We start from the raw sequence: 19,812 nt of genomic DNA, 5'->3' as shown, positions 1-19,812 counted from the left end.
TCGCAATCGGCGGCGGGCGTGGTGTACTTTGGTAGTAGTTTAGTTTGGGGCTGCGGAGGACCTTCGGCGCCACGATTTCCCGACGCAATCGGCGGCTGCTTTGCGCATCAGCTCCAACTCTGACGTAAAGTCTATTTTCCTGCCATCACTCGCTCATTGTGTCTGGAATCATGCGTCCAGTCCTTCAGCGAAGTGTTCGGACTCTGTCTTGGACTCGAGTTGTCCCTCGTGCCTCCCGACACGCGAGATGCATCCAGATTCGCGCGACTCCCTCCGAAGAGCCCACGGTCAACGGGGACCACTTACCCCTCGCCAACACGCCTAGCTCGGCGGAATCTCGAGGTATGCTGTTACATGGTGAATTTCAGTACAGCCAGGTTGATCATGTACTAACGAACCGAATTAGATGCCCGGTTTGATGTTATCGGTGCGCCCTACTCGCTCCTTTCGGTCGCCCTCTCGCCCTCGCAAAATCTATACACGCGCCGCGGAACTCTGGTCGGATTGAGTGGAAAGGCAGACAATGTACGCAACGGACGAATTGGCAAAGTTTGTATATTGAAAGGCTGGGGCGTGCTAACTACCCATCACAGGTAGTTTCAACGTTGAGCGTTCTAGAACCCTTCCGCAGGGCTGTTGTCGGCACCCCATTCCTGTATCAGAAGGTGCGTCGCATGATATTCACTCACTCCTTACGGCGAACCGGCAATTGACGATATTCAGGTCTCCTCGGCGAGCCCAGTCACAGCCCTCATCTCCGTTCGTTCTCCAAATACCTCCTTCGCTGTGGTGAATCTTAATGGTTCTGTGGATTGGATGGTCGCCCAGCGGCGTGCATTGCTGGCATGGACGGGCCGGTCTTTGTCCATTAAGCCAACAATCAATACTAGCCTGGTATGCTACGCCCATATGCCATGAATCTGATATCGAATTGAGCTAATTTGCGAAGAGCTTGTCTCACTGGGGTAGTTCCGAAATCACCGGGCGAGGGTTGATGGCCCTTGTCGGAAATGGCCAGATATACTCTGTGGATTTGAAAGATGGCGAGCAGTATATTGCCCATCCTAGGTAATTTATTCGCGGTCGTGATGATTCCGTGTCAACGCTAATCCTTCGCAGCAACGTCGTTGCCTATACCATGTCCTCGAACCCACCTCGGCCTTATCGTTTCAAGTCCACAACCCTGAACTTCCAAGTTCCAGGCCTGAAGACCCTACCCAGACTTCTGCAGGGTAACAAGTTCATTCGTGACATGTCCGACTCGAACACATGGAAGAACACCATGAGCTTCCTTCACAAGCTTCGAACATGGTCTCGAATGACCATCTGGGGAGACAGGGTGAGTTTAATTCTGCCACATTTGTGACTGACTCGCACTAACATTTATGCCCTCTGTCAGCTCTTCCTTCAATTTGACGGACCCGCGACTGTTCTCGTGCAATCCCGCGGACCCCGCGTGAATGATGTTTTGTCCGGCCGCGAAGTCAACGAAATCGCTGACTCCCCTCGAGGACTGACCCGCTCCCCTCAGCAGGTGGAATCTCAATCAAGGAAGGAGGCGGAGACAGCAGTAAATGGTGTCCCGGAGATCGCTCGGTCAGTCGAGGACCTGAACCAGGAGATTGCGGGAATCAGCCAAAGCATTGCCAAGATCCGCAAGGACGGTAAGGTTGAGGTCGAAGAGGTTGGCCGCACCAAGGCCATCTAAAGGCTCCCTTCACAAGCTATTTCTTTGCATTGGACCTTTTTCATGGCCTAGAGGCGGTTTCTCTTTGACTGGTTTGCGACATCCTGTACAGTATCGTGAAAATCTTCGAATCTCGGCCATGTGTCGTTAGATCAATCATCATGTTTCCTTCGTTGAGATAATAGAGCTTCGGTGTATCGATTCTTAGGGTCGAGTATTCAAGTTGTATCAATATACGTGGTTGTGAAGAGACGGCATTGGTGGATTCCATACACGGTTCCTTGGCCTGTCTACAATCCGCCGACAAAAGTCGGCTTATGTTGTATTGAGATACTTCTGGGAGTCTCTGTATCTAGATATATCTAAAGAGCCGACTTCTGCAATCCACTGAAAACATCATCAATGAAGTTCAACGCTTTAACATACGCCTCCTTCGAACGACTCGAAACCACCGACGTGGGATCAGTCGAGAACGCTTCCAAACCATGGGGTCCATCCTCAACAAGCAAGAGTTCCGACTTCACTCCCAGAATTTTCAACTGCTCATGCTGATCAATACTTTCCTGGGGAGGAACAACCTCATCTGCAGTCCCATGCACCAAAATAGAAGGTGGATAAGAGTCGTCCACGAACGACTGCAAAAGACCCGACTTCAGGTCCGAAGGAAACGCCGCAGCTCGTTGCTCATAGTCCATCGTGTCCAGAGCTCTACCGAGGCCATCTCGCCCGAAGATACCATCCAGCATCGTTCCGGAAAGTTCCCAGTGCACTGTGAGTGCGAAACGTCGCGATAAAGGCCCTCCTACGGACACGTCGTCGCTGACAACTGTCTTGTCTGCTAGAAGCTCTGGGACAGCGTTCAGGTCGACAAACTTCGCAATGGATGTCGGTGGGCGGGCGCGTGTCCAGTGATCTGAGAAGGACATTTCCACCGAGTCCGTAGACGGAGATCAGTGCGGCAGGCTTAGGGTTGGCGTATATGCATGCTGCGCGGGCTGAGTATGCGCCTGCTGAGAACCCGCTGACGGCGATACGGGTGGAGTCTAGGGTGGTGGAATCTGGTAGGATGTTGTTGAAATACGTGCTGGTAATAAATTGGAATAAATTCTTTGCGTCCTCAATTTGATCGAGAGCTGTGGTAGGGTGGCAGAGACGGTAATCTGCCGAGATGAAGATGTAGCCTTCCTCCTGGCAGTGGGCTTTTTTTCAGCGTTCGAGAATGGATTAGTTCGGTGGATAATTCACTATCTCTGGTATTCAATTTATTCAATTACACACCAAGTAGCCAGTGAGGGAGGCCGCCCCCGCGGCGTGAACCTGCCGTCATGCCGCCGCCATGGTAGTAGATCACCGCAGGTAAAGCCCCATTGGCACGAGGAAGGTAATAGTCAAGCTTGATCTCATGATCACCGACTGTGGAGTAGACCAGAGTTTGGCCTCCTTCCGGCAATTGTTGGTTCATCGTGGGAATGATATTCGAGATTGAGGATTGAGGGGAATGTTGGATGTCCCTCGGTCTGCTGGAGGGGTTGACATGGCTGGATAAAGTCATTTCCGACCACTTCGTTATAAAAGCTTCCCCACAAAGTTTTGGCGTATATGAAATGCCAGTGCTGTTTCTTTTTTCTCCAATGAGTGTCGACAGCTTCTTTCACAATGACTCGAGTGGGGAAAGAAATCTTTCCACATGCATCCCATCACTACTACCTAATGCTGATATGGTGATGTATCGGAATAGGACTGAATGGTAGAACATATTATATTAAATAATCTATACTCCGGAAGATAAACAAAAAGCAAATGCATCATCTCGATTGCAACCAGAGATAGCCACAAGGTAAAAAGCAAAGCACATCTAATCAGTTCCCCGGGGCGACCGTGGGGCGTTAAGGTTATCAGATCTCCCTTTTCCAGAAAATAAAAGTGAGCTTCGAGCTATGCAATTGGATAAATGTATGCTTGAATAGTCACGTTTCTCTTTTTTCTCCGGCAAATCTTGAATGATTTCACATGTTCACACCACACCACGCCACCATTGGAAAGGACAGGGAAACCCTGCTCACTTATCTACTTTGCCTGATACAAGCAGTTCGGATTTAACATCGGAGGTCATGACTTTTTAAGGTACGGATCCGAGAGGTCCGCCCAAAATTGTGTGCTCCAGTTCGCCAATCCCTACTTTTTGGGGGTTAGACCCGATACGAAGACCGTGCTCGGCGTTAGCTTGACGCGAGGCCGAGGGTCCGCGATGACCTTGTACATCGAACTACTTTTACCCTGGCTATATGGCCAGCATTTCCCCAGGTCTCTTCAAGTATCTGTTCACGACTCAAAACTCTGGTATTTTCCCGGCTTTTAATGTTTAGAGTTCCCGTCGATTTTGGTTGCCGTGGAACAATCCTAAAGGCTTTCTTCATCTCTCCTACTCTCTGGATTCGAAGACATCCCTGAATTTTGATTTGATTCTCCGTTCCCTGTTTTCATACCCTGTCTTCTCTTCTCATCTGCTTCTTCTGCTAAAATTCGATACACCGATCTGCCTTACCCCAGGGTTTCTTACATTCACACCCGCTTAGTATACACCCGCCATCATAACCACCACCACCACACTACTTGCTTGTCGCACAAGTAACCAGTGATTGCCGTCTTGTGATTTCAGGCCAAACGATACAAATTACTTCAACCAGATTGAGAGCCGTGTCCGAGATCAAGAGACGGTAGTGGGTTATGGCCGCCTCAAATCGTGATCAGGACCTCCCATCCATCGCCAGTACGACCACCAACGCCATATCTTCGGAACATTCCACCCCTGCCATGAGCGTGCAGCTTGACGATGACTTAGAGAAGGGGACACACCAGTCACACCAGAAGAAGGGAACAGAACTCGTCGCCTCAGAATCTCCCGATACCATCCCCAAATCCTCGGAGAAAACTATCCAAGCCCAAGCCTCAGACTCACCAGGACCTCCACCTCCAGGACCCCCGCCAGATGGAGGTTTTCAGGCATGGATGACCGTACTGGGAGCTTTCTGTGGTTTATTCGTCAGCTTCGGGTGGATTAATTGTAAGTACCAGTGTATATCATCGGGATGTGGACAAACAACAGCCCCACTCACATTTCCATAGGTATCGGTGTTTTCCAAGCATACTATGAAAGAAACCAATTGAGTCATCTCACTCCTAGCACGGTGGCCTGGATCCCGTCTCTCGAGACTTTTGTCATGTTCTTTGCTGGTCCACTATTTGGTACCCTGTTTGACAACTATGGACCACGATGGATCTTGCTCGCGGGGACTTTCCTCCATGTCTTCGGTCTCATGATGACCTCCCTCTCATCAGAGTACTATCAATTCATTCTCGCCCAAGGTATCTGCAGCCCTCTTGGTGCTAGCGCTATCTTTAATGCCTCAATCAACTCTGTCAGCGGCTGGTTCGCGAAGCGCCGAGCCTTCGCGCTCGGCGTCACGGCCTCAGGATCTAGTTTGGGAGGCGTGATCTTCCCAATCATGGTATCAAAACTGATTCCACAAGTCGGTTTCGGCTGGGCGATGCGTATCTGCGCATTTCTAGTCCTCTTTATGTTGGTGATTGCCAATGTCACCCTTAAATCAAGGTTGAAACCGCAGAAGAAAGGATTTGACGTGATGAACTTCATTCGCCCACTTCACGACATCAAATTCGTCTTGACTGTTGCTGCGGCTTTTTGCTTCTTCTGGGGCATGTTCTTGCCCTTTACGTTTGTTATTACCTCTGGAGAACGGTATGGCATGTCACAGAACATGTCTCAATATCTCATTCCGATTCTGAACGCAGCTAGGTAAGGCATATCCCCATCTCCAAGTCCATTGCTCTTCTTGCGTGATCAATCTCTAATAACCACCAGCATTTTCGGCCGTACTCTTCCAGGATATCTGGCAGACCGTGTAGGCCGGTATAACGTAATGATCGTTTTCAGCTATCTCTCCGGAATCCTCGTGCTGGCCCTATGGCTTCCGTCTCGCGGCAATGCCCCCATAATAGTATTCAGCGCACTGTATGGTTTCGGCTCTGGAGCGTTCGTCTCTCTTGCACCCGCACTAATTGCTCAAATCTCCGACCTCCGCGAAGTTGGCATTCGCAACGGAACTTGCTTCTCGATTATTTCGATAGCCGCACTGACAGGCTCCCCGATTGGTGGAGCATTGGTCCCGGATATGCTGCATGGCTCATATGAAAAGCTGCAGATTTTCAGCGGTGTGGTTATGATAGCCGGTGCAACGCTGTTCATTGCTGCGCGGATCGTTGTTGGAGGTGTTAATTTGAAGAAAGTTTGATATGTATCTTGTCTTGTCAGTCGGGAAGCAAAAAAGCCGATCTATTGAAAGTGCCTTAGTAAAAAGGCGAATATCGGGGTTCGTTAGAGACAGCAAATATAACTTGAAATCTTGCAAAAGATTTTCAATTGAAATGCAGAAAGTACTTCGGAACTTGAGTTTCATTTCAATCTTAGATAACTCCACGCCTGCATGCAGCTGGCCATAACAAAACGCCCCAGCACCGTCGCTGAAGGAAGATGCATATATCAAAAAAAAGTCACCAGATGCCCGAGTTTAAAATGCCGAAGGCCGAAAGATGCAAACATAAATAGCAATCAGACCAACACCCCGCTACGCATGCTCTCAACGGTACGAACACCCACCCCCTTCAATGTACTCAACTCTGCCAGGCTGCTCAGTTGGAACTGAGGCTGGTCGGAGATCATCTCCATATCATCAGTGCTCACCGATGACTGGTCCATCTCACAGAGACAGTCAACGATAGCTTCCGCCTTCTTCATACCGACTCCCTTCAATAACTGGATCTGGCTCACATCGCGCGAGTTGATAATCGACAGTAGGTGGATCGTCTTAGGCGAGACGGTGGGGTCAAAGTCGTCGAGAGCATTGAGATCGAGATCGTTTTGATGAAGAGACTCCGTGTTACGCTTCTTCTTAGGACGAGGCCCATCCATGAAGCTGCTTTCGTCATCCGAGATGACATCCGTAGTCTGCTCCATGTAGGACTCATCTTCTGCTTGACGCTTTCCAAGAGTGAGGGTAGGCTCCTTCTTCAGGGAGAGCATGCTTCCGAATCTACCCTTGGGGGGAGGGGATGCGGGTGTGACGGAAGGCCGAGCCGAAGGCTTCCCTTGCATACGCTCTTTCAGAGCAGCAATCTTGGAGACCAGCTTCTCGTTGTGAGGGAAATGAGGTAATGCGAGTTGATACATTTTGAGAGCGGAACTATTCTCGCCACGGGCCTGGTGCTGCTTGGCCATGAGGAGATAGGAAAGCCCCTCTGCGCGTGCATCTTCAGTTCCTTCAATGCGCTGTTCTAACTGGGCCAGACGGAGTTGGAGCTGGTCGTTCAGCTCCTGTACCTGATTCTGACGCGACTGCTCGCTGACAGCTCGGACTGCGAGCATCTCTTCAACTTTTTTCTCCACCATCTCCTCAATTTTAGCTGCAGAAAGGTCACCAAAGCTAGGCTCGGACGGGATGGGGGCCAGTGTCTGACGCGGCGGCTTGATTGAGCGCATCGTGGGCCCATCGGCGTAAAAAGACGTTCTCTTGGGTGGCTCAGGCTTCCGGATCTGCGTGAGAGGTTTATGTTGTGGTCGGTCAGAGAACACACTGAAAGCCTTCAACGGCTTTTCCTCGTCTTTCTTTGCCGAATCCTTTGCGACAGGAGCAGGCATGTTCACATTGACTGTTGCAGTAAGAGGGCGCAACGGCTGACGAGAGGCTGCCATAGAAGGTCGCATGGATGGCCTGGCAGGTCCTTTGAAGATCGGATCATTCTCAATTTCGCGCACTTCGATCTTCCTGGTACGGTTGGCGACACTCAGGGAACTGATTGTGTCCAAATGGTACGATCGTACTGGGGCCAGGTTGAGAATCATCACAGTAAGGCCGTTGTTCTGTCCGAGTGACAGGATTCGGGTCATCTTTGACTCGCGGTACGGAATGCGGTGCTGCTTTTTGGTGATTGCCTCGACGCACTGGGCAAGAACGAAAAGACTCTTGTTGATACTGGCCGACTCCACCATGCGCTCCTTGTCATTCTCCGTCCGGCGATTGTCCTCCGAGCCTGCAAGATCAATGGCAGAGGCTTTGCTGATGATGGTCTTGTCCGAGGAGTTGATGGCGATCTTCACGCCAAGGATTGCATGCGAACGAGAGGAGTGGGCGTTCAACTATAAAGACATTGTGTTAGCCATTGCAGTCGCGCTCTTGGATTTGAATGAGGCATACCTTAGTGGCGGAGGTCGACCGGTTGTTGTTCGCTTGGTCGTAAAGTCCTTCGAACTCCTTCAGATTTGTGCAGGGCTTCTCGGTCAGCCCGCAAACCACTGTCTTGCCGCCGTTGTCCCGTAGTGGAAGGCCGGCCAGGGTGCGCTTCTCTGGTGGTTCAAACAAATCGTACACCTTGTCATTGTAGATCTCGTAGTAGCTCAACAAGACCTTCACCGTTGTTTCGCCGTTGGTATCCTTTTCGATTTTCCGACTGCGCCTGTAGATACCGCTCAGGAGACGCGGGATCACACCTCTGTCTGCAAGGCTTTTACCGCCGCGCATGGTATGTGTTTTCCCGGTTCCAGTAACCCCGTAGGCGAAGAGAGTGACATCGAAACCATTGAAGAGGTGTTTGATGGTGGGCGCCACTGTGACAAACGATCAGTATCCTTTCCCTTGATGTTGATCGCAAGTCTCCAAGCGAAGGTGTATCAGGAGCCTACCTTCCGCGTCAAAAAGCTCCTGCTGCACCACGTCGGAATCGTACACGGCATTGAAATTGAAGGTGTATTCCTCGCCCTCGTTTTTGGGGTTGGGGATCCGCACGACGTTATCTCGGTCTCTCAAGGCGGCCAGCTTTCGGTCGCCATTTTCGGTCTCTCGCAGTTTGGCCTCAGTGGTGGTGGCAGATGTACCGGTACGAACAATGACATCGAGTTCTCGCTCGGACTTGAGAAGAGGTCGGACACGCGCAACGACTCGGACGCTCATGATGGCTGCTCGAACATTCACGTTTCTTGAAACAGGGTATCGCGAAGGAAAAGAAGGCGTCGAAATGCGAGAACGCGATGCGAACAAATAAGAAAAGACAAGAGAAACCCAGAAAGTCCTCCAACAAGAAAAAAAAACTACCTACCTATGGGTGAAAGTCGGTCGAGGGGTCGTGAAGTGGAGTGGAGGTGTTTGCTGCAGTTCGCAGCGTTTGTGGATGGGCCACGGGCGAGTCGGAGAGGGTTGGCACGACAACCGTTGGTATCCTCCAGACGCTTGTCATTTTAGATGCCATGTATAATGACGACTAGCTTCTTGTGGAATTTGGATTATACCATTTCATGTATATTATATACTAGTATCTCATTAAATTCAAACGGTCAAGTTTGCATATATTGAGTTCCAAAGCCGAGGTACACGGAGTACTACTATGTCGGGCTGTTGATATATTTCTCGATCAGTACCTACTACTACTACTACTACATCGAGTACCACCATTGGCAGTGCTTGAATACTGTATACCTACCTAGTACTAAACATGAAATCACCCTTGATATCTGCAATGACCAGCACATTCAAATAAAACCCAAATATTTAATATCTGATATTTAATTTCTACATGACTAGTGTAGGCCGAGTCTGCACTCTCACATGCGGCCCCGTGATTGGCTGATCAGCCACAGCTTTAGTGTGAGGTTGTGGCCACCTTCCATCACCGCCTCTCCGTGCTTAACCCCCCCTCGTGGTGTCCTCGAGGTACGCGAATCCCACTCATTACTAGAAGCGATTTCATTTGGATCTCCTGCTCATCGCGGATTTCATCTTCCCGCTTCTACCTTCCCCTGGCCATTGCTTACGCTGATTGTGGGGTTCTAGCGAAGCTGTCAACCCGCGCCTGTACCCCCCCCGACCCCCCATTATCAACTCTCATCACCCGCCGTATTCTCTCCCCCCCCAAGGAACTCCATCCGGTGATCTTCGACCGCAGTACACCTCCATGTCCGCTCCACAAGGGGACTACCCTCCCCAGGAAGGGTATGCCCAGCCGGCTTATGGCTCTCCGGATCCCGCACAGTCACCCGTCCCCCCGCAAGGAGCGCCCCCAGCTCAGGCCGGCAAGAAGAAGAGAGCGTACGCTGGTGAGGCATTCGAGTTTGGATCTGGTGCCAATGCTGCGCTCGGGGGACAACCCACCGCGGGCGGTGCCTATGGCGCATACCCTCAACAAGCGCAGCCTGTCGGATATCAGCAACCAGCACCAGCATACGGAGGAGCTGACCCCAGCCAGATGCAGCAGGCCCCGCCAGCACCAGCATATGGCCACCAGGCGTCTGGTAGCATTTCGGGCATGACCCAGCAATTTGGCGCAATGGGAATGTCGGAGCCGCACCATGTTCTTCCTCCTCAGCAGCAACAGCCCGCCGCTGCGGCTCAGCGCCCAGTTCAACTAAACACCCTCTACCCGACAGATCTCATTTCGCAGCCATTCAATGTCGCCGAGTTGGACTACCCTCCTCCTCCTATTCTCTTGCCCCCGGGTGTATGTTGATGACCTTTGACCTACGTCTCATGGACAAATAAGATGCTAATGGCCCTTCTAACAGACCAGTGTTTTCCCCTCCCCCGAAGCCAATTGCCCGACTAAATACATGCGCTCTACCCTGAATGCGGTCCCAACCACCAATTCTTTGCTCAAGAAATCAAAGCTCCCGTTCGCCCTAGTAATTCAGCCATACGCTTCGTTGCACGACGCCGAGGACCCTATCCCTGTGATAAGCGACCAAGTTATTTCCCGATGCCGCCGCTGTCGGTCTTATATCAACCCTTTCGTTACATTCCTCGACCACGGCCACCGCTGGCGTTGTAACATGTGCAATTTGACCAACGATGTGCCCCAGGCATTCGATTGGGATTCGACTCTGCAAAAGCCGGCTGATCGGTCATTGCGCTCGGATCTGAACCACAGTATGGTGGAATTTATTGCCCCCCCAGGAGTACATGGTTCGCCCGCCGCAGCCCCTCGTCTACACTTTCTTGATCGATGTGAGCTATGCATCCGTCACTAGCGGTCTCTTGGCTACTACTGCTCGTACGATCAAGGAAAGCCTTGATCGCATCCCTAATGCGGACCGACGGACTAGATTGGGCTTTATTGCGGTGGACTCCAGCTTGCACTTCTTCAGTATTCCCCGCGATAACTCTGGAAGCTCTGAGCCTAGGATGCTTGTGATTAGCGACCTTGATGAGCCTTTCCTGCCTACTCCCAATGACCTCCTGGTGACCTTGAGCGAAAGTCGGGAGAACATTGAGATCTTCCTTGACAAATTGCAGGATATGTACCAGGATACCCAGAACAGTGGCTGCGCCATGGGATCGGCTCTCCAGGCTGGTTATAAGTTGATTTCTCCCGTCGGTGGAAAGATGACCGTCCTCAGTGCGACACTACCCAACCTTGGAACGGGTGCTCTGACTATGCGTGAGGATAAGAAGGTTTTGGGCACAAGCAAGGAATCAAGCCTTTTGCAAACCGCCAGCGCTTTCTACAAGAGCTTCGCCGTGGAGTGCTCTAAGGCCCAGGTGTCTGTGGACATGTTCCTCTTCTCATCCCAGTACCAAGACGTGGCATCTCTCAGTTGTTTGCCAAGGTACACTGGAGGTCAAACTTACTTCGAACCTGGGTGGTCAGCGACTCGCCCGGAGGATGCAATGAAGTTCGCACGCCAGTTTTCCGACTACCTTTCATCTGAAATCGGTCTGGAGGCTGTTCTCCGTGTTCGTGCTACCACAGGTCTGCGGATGAACACTTTCTACGGAAATTTCTTCAACCGAAGCTCTGATCTGTGCGCCTTCCCTGCTTTCCCTCGCGACCAAGCATACGTCGTCGAGGTGGCGATCGACGAGACCGTCACCAAACCTGTCGTCTGTCTGCAAGCTGCCGTCCTCCACACTACTTGTAACGGCGAGCGCAGGATCAGAGTCCTTACTCTTGCTTTGCCAAGCACTAACAACCTTGCCGACATCTATGCTTCTGCCGACCAGCAGGCCGTGGCCACCTTCTTCAGCCACAAGGCCGTTGAGCGTGTCCTGAGTAGCGGTCTCGAGCCAGCTCGCGAGGCCTTGCAAGCGAAGATGATCGAGCTCTTGACAACTTATCGCAAGGAGCTTGCTGGCGGCAGCGTCAGCGGCGGTGGTCTCCAATTCCCAGCCAACCTGCGTGGCTTGCCTGTCCTGTTTCTGGCGTTGATCAAAAACGTAGGTTTTCTCATTCTCTTCCTATCCCCGGCCCTCTGATCCACCTCCCTTGGATGCTAATTCCTTTCTAGCTTGGACTTCGCAAGTCTGCCCAAATCCCCACCGATATGCGGTCCGCCTCTTTGTGCCTTCTGTCTACGCTACCCCTCCCATTGCTCATCCAATACATTTACCCCAAGCTTTACTCGCTGCATGACATGCCTGACAACGCCGGTTTCCCGGACCCGCAAACTGGCGAGATTGTCTTGCCGCCGGCCACCAACCTGTCCTCTGGTCGTCTGGTTTCGTACGGTCTCTACTTGATTGACGACGGACAAACCCAGTTCCTGTGGGTCGGTCACCAGGCGGTCCCGCAGCTGATCGAGGATGTCTTTGGCGTGCCGGACAAGAGCCAACTGCGGGTGGGTAAATCCACGCTCCCGGAGGTGGAGAATGAGTACAACCAACGGGTACGGGCCGTGATTGAGAAGAGCCGTGACCACAAATCCAAGGGTGCCGGGTCCATCATCGTCCCCCATCTGTATGTGGTGCGTGAGGACGGTGAACCGGGACTGCGTCTCTGGGCCCAGACGATGTTGGTGGAGGACCGCGCCGACCAGAGTGTCAGCCTGGAGCAGTGGATGACGACACTGCGGGAGAAGGTATGAGCTGTTTTCATTCTCGATTTCTTTCCTGGAGATGAAGTGAGTCTGTATCTGACACCATGCAGGTCGTGCAGTGATTCTGGAACGATCTCATCCTACCACGATCATGATTATGGTCATGTCCATGGGGTGTATTTCGAATGAACTCGATCTATCTCCCTTGTACCAAATAGAGCTCGGACCTCGGGGGGAAGGGGGCAGATATTTGGAATGTGAATGGAGTAGAGGGGGAAGTATAACATTTACGAATAGCTTGTTCCCGAAAATGATATTATTTCTTTTATTTGGTTGTATGATTTGACATGGGTTAACATTAGTAGTAGACCCAGCTGGATGGGCCCAAGAACCACAGGCAATAGCCCAAAGATAGCACGCCAATAGCGCGCCCGTATTGAGTGGTGAAACCAGGATGGCCCAGCGGGTGCCAATCAGGGCTTCCTCAGGTTCACGACGGAGTGCGCAGTGGAGCCGGCGAGTCACTGTGATAGTGACCAGCTCCGACAGTAGCGTCGTGTTTCGAGCATTTGGCGCTGGTGGCTTCAGCGATGTCGATCGGACTGACACTGACATACTGACATGTACAGTACACAGTACTGAAGTATCTAATATTGTACTATCTACTGTATCTACTGTAGTGACTATAGTTATACTACTACTAGTAGTACTGTACCTCCTCCTACCACGGCACCTGGTGGAGCCCCGAACCTTGTAAACAACCACCTCCCCCCAGACTCCCAAACCCCAAACTCGCACACTTCCAGTCTTCCAGTCTTCCAGCCCCAACCTGAAACCACAAATCACAAATCACTGGCCTGACCCTACTGCCCGATCGTCAATCTTTACGACACAGTAGCGCTCCACCGACTCTCCCTACCCCTGATCGCAACCAAACAGCTTCCTGCCCCACCATCCTGCGGTGGCTGAGTCCCATTTGCTCTTCTCCCCACCTTCTTGCCAGCCGTGAACCTCATTCTGAACCTGGAACCTCTTGGATTCTCGGATACATCTTTCACTTAACATCTCCAACCTCTCTCTTTCATCCTTTGACTCAGTCTCTCGTGAGTTCACTCGCCATCCGCTTCCCGCCTCGGCTCTGTTGACCTGTCTAACCCGCCCAGACTTCCCGAAACCCCTCCATCTCCGCCATTCCCCTCCTATCCCATACTGGCGCAGAGCTCGGTCTCTCCTTTCTCCCTTTCTCCATTTCGCCTGAACCCTACCCCTGACTCGCATCGCTCAATTATTTCTCGACTTTCGAGCCTGGCGCCCGAATTCATCGACCATCGTCAACAGTCCGCGACTGGCAAAGGATTAAAACTACACCCATTCACCCCCGCGCAAACAAATAGGTAAGCTCTGCTCCAGGCCTCTCTCATGACGGAAAAGCGGCGCCATTTGAATTCCACCTAGTGGCGCTGGAGCTGTCTCTGGAGCACTTTCGTTTGGAAGCTTCTATGCCTCTTCAGATAAATGGCTCCAGATCGACCCACCAGGCCCATCTCTAGGACCACTGTAGTGCGCTGCAGTATCCTTCATGACACCAGATGGATCGACTCAAGGCCACCCGTCTCTCGCGCATTATTTTTCGGTTAGAGACATTGGTTCAAAAGGCTAACCATCACAAACAGCATCTCAGAGTCGGCGTCATGGGTCAACAGAACCCCCCCAGCGGGAGGATCGCGGAAGATTTCCTTCAATGTGTCCGACCAGTATGAAATTCAGGATGTGATCGGTGAGGGTGCTTACGGCGTGGTCTGGTAAGTATTCAACCATCTTCTCTGGTCGATGGAAATCCCCCCCCAAGCTCATATTATCTCAGCTCCGCCATCCACAAGCCGTCTGGCCAGAAGGTCGCCATCAAGAAGATTACCCCGTTCGACCACTCCATGTTTTGTCTGCGCACACTCCGTGAAATGAAGCTGCTGCGCTATTTCAATCACGAAAACATTATCTCCATCCTGGATATCCAACGACCTCGCAATTACGAGGGCTTCAACGAAGTGTATTTGATTCAGGTGCGCATGTGCAATGGCAGAGTAGCCAAGAAGGATATTTGATGGGAATTTCACTAACCCAATCCCAGGAACTCATGGAGACTGATATGCACCGAGTCATTCGCACACAAGACCTGTCGGACGACCACTGCCAATACTTTATTTACCAAACCCTGCGGGCGCTCAAGGCCATGCACTCGGCCAACGTTCTCCACCGTGATCTGAAGCCTTCCAACCTCCTGCTCAACGCCAATTGCGATCTGAAAGTCTGCGACTTCGGTCTGGCGCGGTCCGCCGCGTCCACCGACGACAACTCCGGATTCATGACGGAATACGTTGCCACTCGTTGGTACCGTGCCCCGGAAATTATGTTGACATTCAAGGAGTACACCAAGGCCATTGATGTATGGAGTGTTGGCTGTATCCTGGCCGAGATGCTCAGTGGCAAGCCTCTGTTCCCCGGAAAGGACTGTACGGAAGCATATAACCCCCCTCGGGAACTTACACTAGCTAACACATGATTTAGACCACCACCAGCTAACCCTGATTCTGGACGTCCTCGGTACCCCCACGATGGAAGATTACTACGGCATCAAGTCCCGAAGAGCACGCGAGTACATTCGCTCCCTCCCTTTTAAGAAGAAGATTCCCTTCCGGGCTCTCTTCCCCAAGAGCAACGACCTGGCCTTGGATCTGCTTGAGAAGCTGCTGGCCTTCAACCCAGCCAAGCGTATCTCCGTCGAGGACGCCCTGCGCCACCCATATCTGGAGCCGTACCACGACCCTGAGGATGAGCCGACGGCGCCGCCCATCCCGGAGGGATTCTTCGATTTCGACAAGAACAAGGATGCTCTGAGCAAGGAGCAATTGAAAGGTATGGTATCGCACGTTTTCCCAGAAGGATCACCCCCTGACTAACGACTTACCTTTCAGTGCTTATTTACGAGGAAATCATGCGGTAAACAAAGCAAGTGTCAATATGGGAGTGGTTTTCAAGCATGCAATCCAATCAAATCCAATGCAATCAAATTCAGTCAGCGATCGCCATAGTTAGATAGGCCTGGATAGCAATTCACGAGCGATCAGCAATGTTCATCAGATACAACATAGTATTCGCTTGGACCCATATATACTTATAGTCTATAACAGATATCATGATAGTAGCAGTAACTACGAGTAAGTACAAAGCAGAAGGGGTCACAACCAGAGAGTACTATACAGTCTAGCATCAGTTATTCAATCCCTCCATGAATCTCCGAATTCCCTCCGCAACACCTTCAGGATTAGGTTTCTCCGCACAAACATCCGGCTCAAAGCCAAACTTATTCCTTAAATGGTCTCGCGTCGTAGGCCCAATAGTCGCAACAAAGACCTTCCTCTTTGACCTATCTTCTCCCGCAGCCGCAGCCGCAGTCGCAGCCGTAGCAAACGGTCCAAGTTGTAGTACCCTCAACATTGCCTCGCATCCCGACGGCGAAAATACCACAACCCACATAGCTTCTTCCCCATTACACCCTTGCACATGTGTCTTGAAATCCGTCTCAAAGGAATCCATTTCACCAGTCTCATAGACGACGATTTCATGGACATCAATGCGCTTTGAATCCGGGAGCGTAGGGTCCATGAGTGTCTTTGGAATAATATCTCGACGCTGTTCCCCAACTAGGAAGAGTAACCCCGGTTTTGGCACAGGATGCGACGAAGTGGAGGAATTTGCAGAAGCGCCCGTTTTCTGGAGATCATTATAGTGGTCCAGCATCATGTAAGCCAGATTCTCGCCCGTGCCGGTATCTGCGCCGTGAATCGTGCTGGTGGGGAGATACTTGTCGCGGAGAGTGGTGAGGGTTCGGGCTGTTGCGGGACCGACGGTATAGAGGGGAATTGAGGGGGTGGATGGAACTATTTATAAGTGAAGAGATCTGGTAAGCTTCTTTCTTTGCTGTGATTTGAGCAGCCACTTCTTTCTCGGGTGTGAAACATACGTCCATGTTCTTCAATCATATGCGCGAATCCCTCCACCGCGCGCTGGCTGGTGAATATCATGCCTCCATATCGCTTTGAGGGGACCACTGCCACTGAGTGTTCATTGGTATTTATTTGTGTGGGGTTGGTATCCTCTGCCTCTGGGTTGAATGCGCCGGACGCAAAGAGTTCGCGGACATCGGCGAGGTTGGAGGTGTGGAATCGGTGTTCGAGGACGGGCACGAAGGTTGGGGTGTAATTGTTTGCGGAGAAGTAATCGTCATAACCGTCGTTTGGAGAAGATCTAGTCTTCAAGAGGAGGATTGGGGGTGCCATTGTGATGTGTAATGAGGTTGAGGTAGGAGGTTCAAAGGTGGAAATGTCCCACTGCGGGATTGCGGGGCGGAGCTCCATTGGAAACTTGAAGTTATGCCGAATGTCCGAGTCCTCGCTGCCATGGGGAGAGTTGGCTTACTCGCGACTGAACAACTTGCAGTGATAGGTAGCTGATACTTATTACAAGGGAAGCTCGATTTGGGTAAAAAGAAACACAAGGAAATTGACTTCTAGGATGGCTTATGTACATATTGAAACAAACTACTGGTCGTCCAGCACGTGGAGATACTTCTTCTCTTCCCGGCGCTCCTTCTCGGTCATGGGAGGCAGGTCGTAGTAGGCGGACTTACGGTAACCTTTCTATGAGGTTGTTAGTTTTCCACGCAATACCGCTAAGCTCTGAGGTTGAGGAGGCACTTACCAGATACTCGAAAATCAGGTCGGTGACCTCAGGAGTCTTTTCAATGCCCAGATCCTTGAAGGTCTTGGCCGTGGGGTCAATGACCTGGTCGTGGAACTCGCGCTCAATCTCATCGGCGGACACGGTGGGCCACCAGATAGCCTTGTTAAGGTAGTAGGCGGCGGGCTTGGCGATGAACTTGGGGATATTGAGGGGGGTACGGTTCTTAACGATCTCCCGCTCAACAAGCTCGGAAAGTTCGGCCATGGAGTAGTTGGTAGGGCCGTAAAGCTCAAAAGTCTGGCCAACGGTGCTCTCGTCGTGCAGCATCAGCTCAAGGGCGTGTCCGACTTGGGGGGCCTGTAGGGGGTAGGTTAGTAAAATCCACATGGAAGTCATATTTGACAACTTACGTGGACGGGCCAGAAGCGCTCCTGCATGCTGTTGGCAGTGAAGACGTGAGTGAAGCGAGCGAGCTTGTGAAGGAGGTTGTCCTCGAATCCGAACATCGGGGCGGGGCGAACAATGGTCGTCTCGGGGTAGATGTTGCGGACAACTTCCTCACCCCAGGCCTAGAAAATGGTAAGTGCCCGTGCAAGAAACGCAAGACAAGTCAACCAACCTTGGAGGCCCAGTACTCGGAGGGCGAGTCGCGGCTGGCGTTGTAGGATGAAACGTGGATGAAGCGATCCACATCGTATTTGGCGACAGCCTCGGCGATGCGCTCCGCACCGTCAACGTGAACGTCAGTGTAGGAGAAGTTCCTGATTTGCTGTCAATATATTGCCACCATCTGGCAGATGACGCATCAACACTCACTTTGTGGGATGTTGGCGGCCGACAAGGTTGTAGACAACGTCGGAGTGACGAACACTCTCTTCGATGGACTGGGTGTTACGCAGGTCGTATTCCTATATACAATCAGAACGGGTCCAGCTTTGGTGTCTAAATTTGGCAGGCGAAATCGCATACAAGGAAGGTAACACGTCCAAGATCACCGGTGACCTTCAAGTGACGCTTGGCCATCTCCTCTCGGTAAGGAATCACGACATTGCATCCCTGGGAAGCTGCGGGATGTTAGCTGACTATCCATTGAACCCCGATTATTGGCGCTTCTGGACGTACCAAGGCGGTTGACGATGTAGCGACCGAGCATGCCAGTGGCACCGAAGACAGTCGCAGTGTGACCTGGAATTGAATGAGCATTGTGGACGAAAGGTAGGATCGAAGCGCAAGGGTTAGGTACCTCCGAGGGAAGAGCTGTGGAGAGCAAGGCATTAGCAAACAATCGTTTTCATATCGGAAGAGAAGCGCCATTGAGTACTTACCGGCCACCCTGGACCTTCAGGATAGGTCGACCGGTGCGGGAAATGGCAACGTCCTGGATGTTGCGGCGCTGGAACTGAACCTGCACGCGCGGGATGGGGGTAAAAGCCCGCGACCCGAGGGCCGACTGAATGGTCCGAGACTTCTGCATGGTCTCTGACCGGGGGTATCTCGCAAGACCGGCGTATTTATCGAGGGGAGAGTAGTGAGGGGAGGGCAGCGAGGTTTCGTGAGTGAGGATGTCGGGAAGGTGCACGGGACCATCGCACTAGCCGCATTGGGAACCCACACTGGCACGGAGAAGCTGGAGAAGCTACCTAGAGGAGATATTGGAATTCTAACAAGTTCAATTGCTTATGGTGTTCAATTACTAATTCCAATGAGATTCCTAGCAAGCAGATACAATAGTGTGGCATGGTACAGAAGCACTTCCCTTTGACACCCTCGAAGAGTCTGACAATGTGCAGGTTATGATTGGCTGCGCACCCAACCAGCGTCATCTCTAGGGATCATGTACATAATTTGATAACTCGTCGAATGTTACCATGAAGTCTTGCTTCGGGGTAAAATGTCATTATATACAGGCTGGACTGTTTTATTTTATTTTGAATCTTCAATCATCAATTTGAATTCAACTTGCAAAGTATGTATGTAGTAGTGGTAGTAGTAGTCGGCTTAGGTAGTAGCTATCTTGCCCTGGAATCCCACTGGTTTGAGAATAATCGACTGGTAATAGTATATATAAGAGAGAGTTCTAATGCGTTGCTTCCATTACTTGGAATTGTATTCTATCGACCACTAGTATCAGTAATCAGTGCCCAGCGGAAATCAGCAATCGACTTTAAAAGGCAGGCATCCAAAAAAATACGCCGATATATTATTGTGATACAAATTCACAGTAAGGAACTTGCATGTCAATATTCATTAGAAGATGACGAGTTTGATTCTAGACACTCACAAACCAAACTGCAATGGTAGGATCGAGATCGAGGCGTGTACCTAGTACTCCGTAGTATCCTAGGCTCTGCGCCTGTGTATGTACACGCCCCAGCGGAATCTACGCACACGGCCTCCAAAACCAAGACAGCCAGAAAACCATACTTAATGACAGAAATTTGGTTTAAGATTCAAGAGGTAACCTCAATTCACTAAGAGAAATCGGCATCGACAAAAAAAACCAAAATAC

At 51.3% G+C, this 19,812-nt stretch overlaps 9 protein-coding genes across 9 annotated transcripts; 4 read left to right on the top strand and 5 right to left on the bottom strand.

The window, feature by feature from the left end:
* Positions 1-170: 170 nt before the first annotated feature.
* On the top strand, positions 171-1,708 carry N7481_009951 (Mitochondrial biogenesis protein AIM24; the record flags this gene model as incomplete). Its single annotated transcript, XM_057269170.1, has 7 exons — positions 171-342; positions 407-525; positions 594-665; positions 724-894; positions 950-1,068; positions 1,120-1,339; positions 1,400-1,708. The coding sequence occupies 7 exons, from the start codon at positions 171-173 to the stop codon at positions 1,706-1,708; spliced, it is 1,182 nt and encodes a 393-aa protein (XP_057119847.1).
* A 341-nt stretch (positions 1,709-2,049) lies between these two features.
* On the bottom strand, positions 2,050-3,149 carry N7481_009950 (alpha/beta hydrolase; the record flags this gene model as incomplete). The annotated part of the gene is made up of 3 exons (XM_057269169.1): positions 2,050-2,559; positions 2,612-2,886; positions 2,966-3,149. The coding sequence occupies 3 exons, from the start codon at positions 3,147-3,149 to the stop codon at positions 2,050-2,052; spliced, it is 969 nt and encodes a 322-aa protein (XP_057119846.1).
* Positions 3,150-4,414: 1,265 nt separating this feature from the next.
* N7481_009949 (MCT family MFS transporter) lies at positions 4,415-6,000 on the top strand (the record flags this gene model as incomplete). The annotated part of the gene is made up of 3 exons (XM_057269168.1): positions 4,415-4,751; positions 4,814-5,504; positions 5,571-6,000. 3 exons carry the CDS (start codon positions 4,415-4,417, stop codon positions 5,998-6,000), a joined length of 1,458 nt encoding a protein of 485 aa, XP_057119845.1.
* A 317-nt stretch (positions 6,001-6,317) lies between these two features.
* Positions 6,318-8,712, bottom strand: N7481_009948 (kinesin family protein; the record flags this gene model as incomplete). Its single annotated transcript, XM_057269167.1, has 3 exons — positions 6,318-7,901; positions 7,960-8,369; positions 8,445-8,712. The coding sequence occupies 3 exons, from the start codon at positions 8,710-8,712 to the stop codon at positions 6,318-6,320; spliced, it is 2,262 nt and encodes a 753-aa protein (XP_057119844.1).
* Positions 8,713-9,709: 997 nt separating this feature from the next.
* Positions 9,710-12,611, top strand: N7481_009947 (COPII subunit SEC24; the record flags this gene model as incomplete). The annotated part of the gene is made up of 4 exons (XM_057269166.1): positions 9,710-10,252; positions 10,317-10,682; positions 10,705-11,964; positions 12,036-12,611. The coding sequence occupies 4 exons, from the start codon at positions 9,710-9,712 to the stop codon at positions 12,609-12,611; spliced, it is 2,745 nt and encodes a 914-aa protein (XP_057119843.1).
* A 1,541-nt stretch (positions 12,612-14,152) lies between these two features.
* On the top strand, positions 14,153-15,564 carry N7481_009946 (mitogen-activated protein kinase; the record flags this gene model as incomplete). The annotated part of the gene is made up of 6 exons (XM_057269165.1): positions 14,153-14,196; positions 14,237-14,365; positions 14,428-14,623; positions 14,692-15,073; positions 15,129-15,476; positions 15,536-15,564. The coding sequence occupies 6 exons, from the start codon at positions 14,153-14,155 to the stop codon at positions 15,562-15,564; spliced, it is 1,128 nt and encodes a 375-aa protein (XP_057119842.1).
* A 266-nt stretch (positions 15,565-15,830) lies between these two features.
* N7481_009945 (uroporphyrinogen-III synthase HEM4) lies at positions 15,831-16,900 on the bottom strand (the record flags this gene model as incomplete). Its single annotated transcript, XM_057269164.1, has 2 exons — positions 15,831-16,501; positions 16,585-16,900. 2 exons carry the CDS (start codon positions 16,898-16,900, stop codon positions 15,831-15,833), a joined length of 987 nt encoding a protein of 328 aa, XP_057119841.1.
* A 261-nt stretch (positions 16,901-17,161) lies between these two features.
* N7481_009944 (NADH-ubiquinone oxidoreductase 40 kDa subunit) lies at positions 17,162-17,809 on the bottom strand (the record flags this gene model as incomplete). The annotated part of the gene is made up of 3 exons (XM_057269163.1): positions 17,162-17,260; positions 17,322-17,660; positions 17,714-17,809. 3 exons carry the CDS (start codon positions 17,807-17,809, stop codon positions 17,162-17,164), a joined length of 534 nt encoding a protein of 177 aa, XP_057119840.1.
* Positions 17,810-17,913: 104 nt separating this feature from the next.
* N7481_009943 (NADH-ubiquinone oxidoreductase 40 kDa subunit) lies at positions 17,914-18,777 on the bottom strand (the record flags this gene model as incomplete). Its single annotated transcript, XM_057269162.1, has 4 exons — positions 17,914-18,024; positions 18,273-18,359; positions 18,426-18,546; positions 18,629-18,777. 4 exons carry the CDS (start codon positions 18,775-18,777, stop codon positions 17,914-17,916), a joined length of 468 nt encoding a protein of 155 aa, XP_057119839.1.
* Between the last annotated feature and the right edge of the window lie 1,035 nt (positions 18,778-19,812).

Source organism: Penicillium waksmanii (genome assembly GCF_028829765.1).
Source record: "Penicillium waksmanii strain IBT 27052 chromosome Unknown utg000008l:1.0-5622682.0:1.0-5626561.0, whole genome shotgun sequence".
Taxonomy (NCBI): Eukaryota; Fungi; Ascomycota; class Eurotiomycetes; order Eurotiales; family Aspergillaceae; genus Penicillium; species Penicillium waksmanii.
The sequence above is the reverse complement of the archived record's forward strand: the minus strand, read 5'-3'. Positions and strand labels throughout refer to the sequence as shown.